The following is a 10,328-nucleotide window of genomic DNA, read 5'->3' as shown; positions in this document are numbered from 1 at the left end:
GTAGATGTCGCTAGTCACAAAAGATGATTCCAACTGCTCCAGCCAATCAATGACTGCGAAGCCATCTCCCATTTGTTTGGTGTTCGTGCATGAGCGTGTGATATTTGGCGGTGACCGCAAATCCCGATGAAAGCCCGTATAACGGGCCCGCCGATAGAGATTTGTGTTCTCGATGACTTTCCCCAGCGTGTCGACGCCGTTCAACGCCTGGCGTGGCGCACGCGACTGCCTGCGCGCTGAATGAGGAGAACCGGCTTCTCTCGCAAACATAGCCGCCGCCGCTCTCCTAACATGGCCGACATGACGGATAACCAGGCAGCGATCCGGAGCGCGGTAGTGGCTCGAGTCGGCCTCTGAACGCCACATCGTTGCCCTCTGCGCGGCGAAAGTGTGTGGTAAGTGGCCCGTTTTCCGCGACGCTCAGTGTTCGATGGTTCCGCAGCGTCCAGGACCGAGACCGGAGGTGTGCTCTGAAGTGGGAGCACTGAAGCACCCCAGAGCGCCGGTTCAGACCGACGCGTTGACGAAAAAAATTTCGCGGGTCTGCTCTCCCCACAGCAGACGCCGCTCGAGCGACCCTTGACCGTAGCTGCAAACACCCTGCGCCAGCGCGAGAGAAACTTGCGCACAGCGCGTGCAAGTACACAAGAGTGTACTTTGCCGCGTAGACTGTCGCGGAAGGAAACAAAAAAATACTGAAAAGTAAAGGAGCGGATGTCGAGCCAGTCGAACGCCGCCGCTTCGCAAAGCGCGCCCAACGCTTAGGCCTAGCCGCAATGTTTAAAGCTTTTTGAGCGAGTTTTGCCGAGGCGTGTCGAAGAGCAGCAGCGTCTCGCGCTGTGGAAAGCGCACGCAGGGCTCGACGCTCGCGTTTGACGAGCACCTCGTGCGAATCCCGGGTTTTGTAGCGTTGTGTGCGTGTGTTACGAGCGTTGCCCCGTCGGCGAGACCCCCCGCGTTTCGAGTTGCCCGCCCGAACGTCTCACCCCAAGGGGGGCTTCCAAACATTATCTTTTAGGCACCGTTAATTCGAAGCGCGCCTTGCCGTCCCCCTGGCGTCTCAGTTTTGGGCAGGGTAGTACAGCGCACGCAACGGGACTGCGATGGTGGCTCGTCCTGTTAGCAGTCATTAACATTCTTCGCGGTCGCTCGGTTGACCTGACCGTGTGTGGAAATGTTTTTCCACGCCGTACGCGCCTCGAGCACCAACCGGTATGTAAACACGAATGTAGCAAGCACATGTCTGCGCCCTGCCTACTGCACGCCATCCATTTAATCGCCGTGCATTTTGTTGTTCGGCCGCGTTAACGAATGGTAACAAGCTCGTAAACGTAGCGGTGCTGTTTCACTTCCCTTGCGCCGCCTTTTAATTTTCTACTTTTGTCTGACTTTTCACTCGTGTTTATTGTGCTGTTTGTATGCTAAGACGTGCAATAACGACGATAGAAAAGTGTTTCAATTCTCCGAATTAAAATGTCTCGAATAATATAGCGTTTCGGGCGTGATCACGGTACCGTTAACTGCGCCATCGATTGTGATTGTAAGTGGTCCATCTGAACATAAGCCCAGTCCACAAGAAAATGATGTCAGAGGAGAAAGTACTTTTAAGCAAGTTAACATGTTGTGCAACAAGAGCAAGTTATGTTGTGCATGGAGATGCAAAACCTAGAGGATGTGCTCCAACTCAAGTTACCTTTTGCACTATGATTGGCAGGGTGCAGTAATCGGCAGCTGAAGCTAAGAAAGCATGGAGCCGGCTACAAATGGTTGCAAAGATGGCCCGACTCCACTCATCGTCCAGAATCACTCCGAGGGAACGCAGCAGCAGGTCAGTGGCCTATGCTGGTACCTGCAGCCAACTCTCGAAACTTGAGGAAAATAATGTTTTGGACATCCCTTGTGCTGCAGTTATGTGTGTCAAATTGTGGCTGCTAAGGTGCGAATGCAGTATTTTGTTTTTGCACAACTGTGCCTGTTCCCCTGGCATCTCAGCCATCTTGCACATATTTATTGTACTTTGTAGGCTAGTCACTAGGGCATTGATCAATGGTGATTGCATGTTAATTGCAAACACAAAGTGCATGATTAACGAAACAAGCATCTGCATGCATCTGGTCCCACTTGCCCTTGGAGGACATGTCACTCGTTAGAACATTGATGTTGCTGTGCTGGTTGTTTTGACATTACATATGCTTATTGTTAGGTGGTGTTGCTTTTCATGAGTTTAACCTTAAGCCCATGAAACCTAATGTAAACCTGTTTACATCATATGCCACATGCTTTCAATGTAGGAAAAGAGTTGATGAAATGAATAGTTCGTATTAACGCAATAAATATGGTGGCATTGTGTAGAGAGGTCAGATTTATGCGTTTGCTAAACCTTCTGATGTCTCGTGAAATGCGCTCCACATATTTGATATTACTGCAAAATTGTATTGAATACGTCGTGATTTATGCATGTTTCGTCTACAGTTTGCCATAAATTCTAGTTGCACTGCAAGCATCTTTTGTCAAGTTAATTTTAATTTGTAAAATACCTTAATTCACATACATTTCATGGGATTACTCTCCCCTCATCCAGTAAAGTTACCTCTGGCATTTGCTTTGTAAGGTTCGGATGTAGTTTCTAGCTGCATCAATTGGGTTAACACAGTTACTTGTGTCGTACACACTTGTAATGCATGTAATTGTCAGCAAATAAAGGGTTTAATTTGTGCATCTTCATTTTAGTTATCTTAATAACAAGAGGTGTCATCATGAGAGAGTATTATGTGGGCTCCTTAGCATAGTTTTTAAGCGGTCAGCTGTTTTTGTGGTTGTCGGGCTTCGAGAGGTACAGCAGGCATGGCAGCTGCATGCTGTAGCTGTGTGGCTTATCTTGCTCTTACAGCCTGCAGTTGACAAGGCACACTGCTTTGCTGAGATTCCTGCGCAATAACTTGGTGGGTGCAGCAGCAGGTGCTTTACAGTGCCGGCAAGTTGGCACAAACTTGACCGAGTAACAGTGAGAGTGCTTGCCATGAACACCCATGCTGACGTATTTCTAAAGCTGTTCACCTCAGGAATCAACATTTCATGTTGTAAAAGTACCAGCTATAGGAAGGGAGTGGTTTCGTGCACATTTCTGGTGTTTTTGAGCAGATTTGTTGATGCTGTTGTGGCGGTCTTGAAACATTCGACAGCTGTTTTTTTGCTCGGGGAGTAATCACTCTTTAGCATTTTTGTGAGCATACAGCTTTCTCAAAAGCTTCACATTTGGAGAGAGGGAGAGAGAGAGAAATAACTAATTTGCACCCGTCGAAAATGACGGGGGAGAAGGCTTTCGCCTATTCTTGATCCAAGACAAATTCCTAGCCATATGGCTGTGATCAGGGGGACGTTCATGAGTAATTACTCCCTAAATGTAATGACTGCACCTTGGGGGTTTCCCCTAAATATATTCGACTAACATTTTTGTGTTTCTTCAGTCCCTTGGTAGCCCGTGCCAACTCTTGCATCACTGTGGCTCTTGTGATACGGGAAATGAGGCGGAAAGAAAGAAAATCTCGATGTGTTGTCTGTTTTCTTTTCACATGAAAAAGGACAGCACTCAGTATTTTAACAGAGTTGAGGATGCTACACTATGACCTACGATAGGTTGAATATTGGTAGCACTGTTTGTGTTGTGCCCCTGTTCCAGCCAGCGCACTGAAATGATGCCAAGGAGAGAGGGAAAAAAGACAGAGAAAACCTGCTTCAAGAGCTTTTTTTTCTTTCTTTTTTGATGTGTTAGCATCAGAACACGTGTGCTGAAAAATATCTCCATCCATCCATCTGAAGCCTCGGTTGGCAGGTAGAAAAGGAGAGGAAAATCCCCTTCTGGGGTACAAAAGTGAGAAATGGAAGACGAGAAGATGGGAGGTGATGGGTGAGGGAGCAGGGAGAGGGAGCACTGCTTCACCCACTGTGATTGCTGGATTAGAATTGGGAAAGTGGAGCGGGTGTACGCGTGTTACACGGTGATTGTTCGCACGTTCTTAAGTGGTCCAAGGGCGGGGAGCTGTAATACTAAAGCCTACTCTGCCACATCAGTTGCATTGATCGTCTATAATATTTTTGGCAACCTTCTTGGTGACCAGTGGCAAATACAGGCAGTCACATATTACATTTGGCTATTATCTTAATGCACCTTGTCACTGTTTACATACACCTGGTGTGCCGTAGTTCTTTCATTAACTCTTCTTTGCTACTATGCTCCAGGAAAAGAAGTCGCCAGAGAAGCATGCCGGGAAGGCTGCTGTGACCCAGGACACGCCTGCGGTGACCTCACGGGCAGCTCGCCATGCTAATATCAATAGGTGGGCTCACCTCTGCTGTAGTTTTTTGTTTTACTTTCTGAATTGCAGATGGCCAGTTACGTATACTGATATCATTATTGTCCTTAACTACAGCGTTTTTTGTGCCGAACAAGTTGTAGCTTTAAAACACTTTTTTTTTTTTTTCCATTCATGGGTCCGCTCATGTGGTGGACAGTGGGCTGATTGTAGAGAAATAGCCTGGTTGCCGGGTTGGACTGCTCTAATTTAACACGTTCATGAGAACCACACCTCAAGGTTACTTTGCAGTTAGAAGATTAGCTGTGACGCTGTGCGTTGAGTTCGTTTTTTCATTACCCAACAGGCATTTAAATGGGAGCAAAGGGAAGGTAGTCACTTCTTATCTTTTCTTTGCCTCTAACTTTGTTCATTGGTGTGAAACTACACGGTGCCAGGAACTTTCCAATTTTGTCACGCATTAGGTACAACAGTGATAAAACCCTGTCTTTGTTCGCTGCTGCAAAACTACACATTGCTACGATAAGATCTTGCCAAGCTTGCTGTGCATTAGGTGGAACAGCGACAGAACTCTGTTCTTAGCTGCACCGAATGTTTGCATTTATCAGCTAGAAGAAAATATTTATGCTTTGCATTATCCTGGTATACCTGTTACATTATATTGCTGAAGCAACCCTGCATGCTGCTTTCATGAAACACTGCAGTTTGTGGAGCAGTTCTTTGTGTGTTAAGCTGGCACAAACTGGTGCATTATTTTTGTATACATTGCTCTTAAAATAGGCACCACTTTACATTTGTGTCTTGGGTAATTGTAAAGCTCAGGTTGTCAATTTGCTCTGCATAAAATGTTTGCGGCACTTCTTTGTTTTTTTTTTTAATAACACCATAAAGTTTGTTTCCTTCTGTTCTGTTGCATGTTAGCTGTTCTCCCAGTGTACCCATTTTAGAAGTTTTGGTTATCAGTTCAGCGAGGAAAGAACTTTTTTGCTAGGTTAACACTGGCTTTTTTGTAAACTTGATTTAGGAGGTTGGAAAGTTTTTTTTTGTGTGTAATAACTTATTTGGATGAAATATAGTCACCTGATGTTTGATATTCCTGTGGCAGAGGGCAGATGCTAAAATAGATCAATTTTCTGAAGGCGGAGTGATGCCAGAAAATGCTCAGAAATTAGGCTAATGTAACTCTGAAAATGCTGACAATCCTTTTTTGTGTGACAGTGCTTCATTTAATACCCATGGCAGCTGTTAGGCCCACTGATATTTCGTACCGTAACCGAAAAGTTATGCTCAGTGAGACCAAAAAAAAAAATCTCTATTTCAGGCCCTGTTTTTTTTCTGATGCAGCCTGAAAGCTCTTTCAGCTTGAAAAAAGTCGCACAGTCTTGGTTCTTGATATTCCTTGAAACTGCAAAAATTCCCTTATTGCAAAATTTTACTCCTCAAGGTCCATGAAAAAGTGGTAAATCTCCGTAATGCAACATCACTCTGTAGCCCGATTCTTATGCTCACAGAATCCCATCACTGAGCTGTTAGTTAGGCAGTAACAAGTTTAAATTGGTGCCAATCAGATATAGCTGCTGCACAGCAGCCTGTTGAAGCATGATGTTTCTTTTACAACATTGGCAACTTTTCCGTATTACCCTCGAAGCTGAATGATAGTTCACATGCAGCTCGTACATTTGAAACATGAATTGCAGCATACGGTAATAGCAGTGCTGCACATTGATGCATATTAAACCTCATTTGAATGCAAAGAAATGCAGTTTATGGAAGCAGCACTTGCATTGCACTATCTGAATGGCAAAACTCGTTTTTGTGTGCCATACGCACATAGGTGCTGGGTTTTCTTCTGGACAGATTATTGGCACCTTGATTTGATTTATTCTGTTGTGAAGGAGGAAAGAAGCAACATTGCAGCAGTGGGTGGCGATTGGAAAACACTTGAAAGTTGCTTCTCTTTTGACTGAGCTGTAACATAAAGCGTTTTTTTTTTTTATTGTTTCTCCAATTTCTTGCACAAGTCCTACACCGGTAGCGACTTCCATCTTTCAGTCTGCCTCACTGATTGGCTACTGTCGCCGTTATGATCTTGCAGCAAAGCATCGGCAAAAAGTGGCGCGTCGTCCTCTGCGGCGTCGACGGCAAACAAGGCGGCACCAGTTGCGGCACCGGTCACCGCGGGCAATGCGGAAGCCACACCCGCTGCGGGAAGCCGCCGAACACCGCGCAATTGCGCCCCCAGCCCTGCTGCAGCCGGAGGGCGCACCCCAGCCAAACCACCTCCTCGAGAATCCTCCGCCAGACGTGGCGGTGCCACAGCTGCTGCATCTGCAGCAGCGACGGCAGCCAATGCTGCTCCCAGCACAGACAACGCTGCTTCCAGCTCTCCGCCAGTGTGAGTAGCCCAGCATGACTGATTGCTTGCTGATACGAGAATAAGCTCCCAAAACACTCTTCCAAGCTGTGTCCTTCGAATTTGGCTTTCAACTCTGGCCATCATTTGTTTGTATACCATTTGTGGTACCATGAAGACAAGACAAGTTAAGGATTTCTCTTACAAGCTAAGGATTTCGCAGTTGTGTTCGTCGCTGCTAGATGGGACTGTTGCAAGGATGCGTGCGACTTTCCCCTCCTGGCCGTATTTTTTTTTTCAGCAGCATGCTTTTCATGAATGCCTTTTTATTTTTCAAGCTGTATGGTCATGCACTGAGTGCCTGATGTGGTGATGCGCAGTGGGTACATGCATCTGGTTCTGTATACAGGGTGACTGATTCAAAAGTTACAGAAAAAGTAAAAAATTACTTATTCGAGAAATAAAAAAACACTAGCGCAATGCAGCTTTCATGCGCAGAAAAATATGTTTTCTTTTTTTTAGATCAATAAAAAAATTAATTGCTAAAGTAACATTTGCCACGAAGAGGTGGTACTTCAGTTGTTTTAGTAGTTTGTATGGTAGGCCATAATGCCATTGGCAAGTTACAAATGTGGCAATACAATTTTACAGTATTAATAAAAAGTCCCATGTCTTTCTGTGAAAAACTGCGTTATACCATGTTGTTTACTTTTTGAATTATTGAATTTTTATTTTTTCTGTGACATATGGATCACCCTATATAATCTGTGGTAAACATTAACTTTACACAGCAGATGTCAACTGCTGTCACTTTATGACTTTATAGCTTTTATTGGGGCCTTTAAGTTCATAGTATGTAGAGCCAATACGAAAAGTATTTTTGTTTAACTGGTCATTTTCCTTTTAAATGCAAGGTGCCTGTGTGCTGTGCAATGTCTGCACATGTTAAAGAACCCCAGGTGGTCTAAATCCGGGGCTCTCCACTGAGGTATCTGTTATAGCCGGTGTGTTGCTTCAATACACTAAACCCTACAATCTACTATTTTTTTCTTTTTTTGAAGGTTAGGGGTTTGTGCAGTCTGCATCTGCACAAAGCACATCATGTGTATGAGCAAAGCACTCTTCATTGAAAGTTTTCAGAAGGGTGCTGTAGGCATCATGCCTTTTGGTGCCCAGATTGGTTAAATGTGTTAGATGTCTTTTGTTACTGATCCGGAGTTCCCGGGTTCGAACCCGACTGCGGCGGCTGCGTTTTTATGGAGGAAAAACGCTAAGGCGCCCGTGTGCTGTGCGATGTCAGTGCACGTTAAAGATCCCCAGGTGGTCGAAATTATTCCGGAGTCCTCCACTACGGCACCTCTTCTTCCTTCCTTCTTTCACTCCCTCCTTTATCCCTTCCCTTACGGCGCGGTTCAGGTGTCCAACGATATATGAGACAGATACTGCGCCATTTCCTTTCCCCCCAAAACCAATTATTATTATTTTGTTTTTCTTTTGGCTTGACTTGGTTTGGCTTGCCTTGCTTCCACATCGCACAGTATATTGTTAATTCATTGGGGAAAGGGTAAGTGGGGTAGTTGCAGTGATCTGTGCGGCAGGCTTGACACGCATTATAAAAGGTGCGATGTTGACATCTTATGCTAAGTTATATTTTTAATAGCTTTACTAACAGGTAGTGCATTGGTACAGACTGTTTCAGCCTTTCAACATCTGCTCCACCTTTTCACCCTTTGCAGAGCCGCGAAGGAGGCAGAGTCCACACCCCCAGCTCGGAGGGCCCGCAAGCGAGAGAGCCCCCGCTCGCCGGGCTCCTGTTCGGACACGGGTGGGTCAGGGCGGGCAAGCAAACGCATGCGGCTGCAGTATCAGCCGTTCCAGTCGCCGGGGACGCTTCCTACTCTGGTGCTGCGCTCGGGGGGTTCATCCAAGGCTCCTCAGCAGGAAGACAAGGTGGTCGTCTTCCACAAGGGGGAGTTCCTCGCAGTACGCAACGAAACAGGTGAGTGGGGCCAAGTGGTGAAGTGTGGGGCAGGACATGGAAGTGGCCTGACATCCTCAGTTATGCGTCCGTGGTAGACATTATAGTAAGAAACATCTGGACGATTGGTGGCTTAAAGGCGGGGCGGTGACGTAAAGATACGAAACCAGGATTCAGAGTCGTCGGTGTAGCTAAAAGTCAGTAAAAGCTGTATTTTTAGAGGGTGAATTTCAAGATAGCTTTTTTTAATGTTACCTGTTCGAGTGAACAAATGTTACCTGTTCGAGTGACAACCTAAAGGTACAAAGCCAAGATTCAAAGTCGTCGGTGTAGCTAAATGTCAGTAAAATCTGGATTTTTAAAGGGTGAATTTCAACATAGCACTTTTTAATCTTACCTGTTCGAGTGAAAACGTAACGGTACAAAGCCAAGATTCAAAGTCGTTGGTGTAGCTTAAAGTCAGTAGAATCTGTATTCGTAAAGGGTGAATTTCAAGATAGTACTTTTTAATTTTGCCTGTTCGAGCGAACGTGGGGAAGCGAGGCTTCTTGGGAAACACACTATGAACAAGAGGAAGAAGGCCGAAGACAAGTCTTGTCGAAACTTTGGTGACTTTACTGGGGCATCCCTCCTGCCCTGCATTCATTTTGTGTTTACTTTTCAAAGGTGAAAGATTGGGAAAAATATATATAGAAAAAAGATATGTCTAGTTGTACCTCCCACCGCCTCATTTTAAAAGGAAGCACTTGGCATCCATCTGCCCACCCATGGCAAGGCTGTGGGATTTACTGTGCGCCCAGCAGGGAACTGGTGGCAACCAATAGCAACCACTGTAGGATTAGTCACAAAAAGACAGGTTTCACAGCATTTGGGATGTCGATGGGGGAATGGTGGTGAAATGTTTAGCTATTCACGCAGTGCACGGGGATGGCTGCCACTGGACACTCATTCGGATTTACTTGATCCCTTCAGCATTCATTGCTTTTGCGCAGTCAAATATAGTTGGGCCCCTTGCAGTTGTGTCACTGTATGATCAGAGTAGAAAGCTGTTTAGTTGAATGAATTACACCATGAATTCAAGCACCACAGTTGGTCTCGCTGGCTGCAGCACAGGATGACATTACATGGGAATTTCAGTATTTTTTTTGCTTTGCATTCTGTTCTTTACACATTATTCTATAAGAAACCACTCTGTCTTTGGCTGTGATTTGTTATGGTGGAGGAGGCACACCTCATTACTCGTGCAAACGCGTGACACATGCCACCCAGCGCACTTAAATTTTACTGTACCGTATAAACGCATGCAAGGGCCGCACTTTTTTTTCCAGATTTGAGGGCCAATTTTCGGGGTGCTGCTCATACACGCGATTTGCGAAGAAAAAAAAAATTAATGTAGAAACACACCAATCAGGGAATGAGCGGCATTTACCCTACGTTCAATCGCCACTCGCAGTGTATTCCAATTCTGGGTTCATGCTGTGCTCCGGTGCACGCTCATCCCACAAGAAGTCGCGTAGCACGTCCGCTGTAAGTGTGTAGCCGTTTGTTCCGCGCTTCCATCACTTAGCAGAGCAGCTCTTCTTCCAGTTCGGGAAACTTGCAAGCCGCGGAAAACGCGCCTTTTGCAGCTTGTGTTCCCCAATGCATCCTTTTGGTTGCACCATCGTCGGTGGCACTTCTCGGC

At 45.7% G+C, this 10,328-nt stretch overlaps 1 protein-coding gene across 3 annotated transcripts in view; it reads left to right on the top strand.

Moving 5' to 3' along the window:
• The first annotated feature begins 44 nt into the window (after window positions 1–44).
• The window catches only part of LOC144133235 (poly [ADP-ribose] polymerase tankyrase-like), a 74,267-nt gene continuing 63,983 nt past the window's right edge, over window positions 45–10,328 (top strand). Inside the window, exons 1-5 of one of the 3 annotated variants that reach the window (XM_077666143.1) lie at window positions 45–395; window positions 1,715–1,828; window positions 4,240–4,337; window positions 6,409–6,708; window positions 8,403–8,665. In XM_077666143.1, the coding sequence (XP_077522269.1) occupies window positions 1,748–1,828; window positions 4,240–4,337; window positions 6,409–6,708; window positions 8,403–8,665 (742 nt within the window). In that variant the 5' untranslated portion in view covers window positions 45–395; window positions 1,715–1,747. Of the gene's footprint in view, window positions 396–735; window positions 1,213–1,714; window positions 1,829–4,239; window positions 4,338–6,408; window positions 6,709–8,402; window positions 8,666–10,328 lie in introns of those variants that run through there. The other 2 variants (XM_077666145.1, XM_077666144.1) reach the window with 2 other exon arrangements.

Source organism: Amblyomma americanum, chromosome 5, assembly GCF_052857255.1.
Source record: "Amblyomma americanum isolate KBUSLIRL-KWMA chromosome 5, ASM5285725v1, whole genome shotgun sequence".
NCBI lineage: Eukaryota > Metazoa > Arthropoda > Arachnida > Ixodida > Ixodidae > Amblyomma > Amblyomma americanum.
Note: the sequence above shows the minus strand (reverse complement) of the source record. Positions and strands in the feature narration are given on the sequence as shown.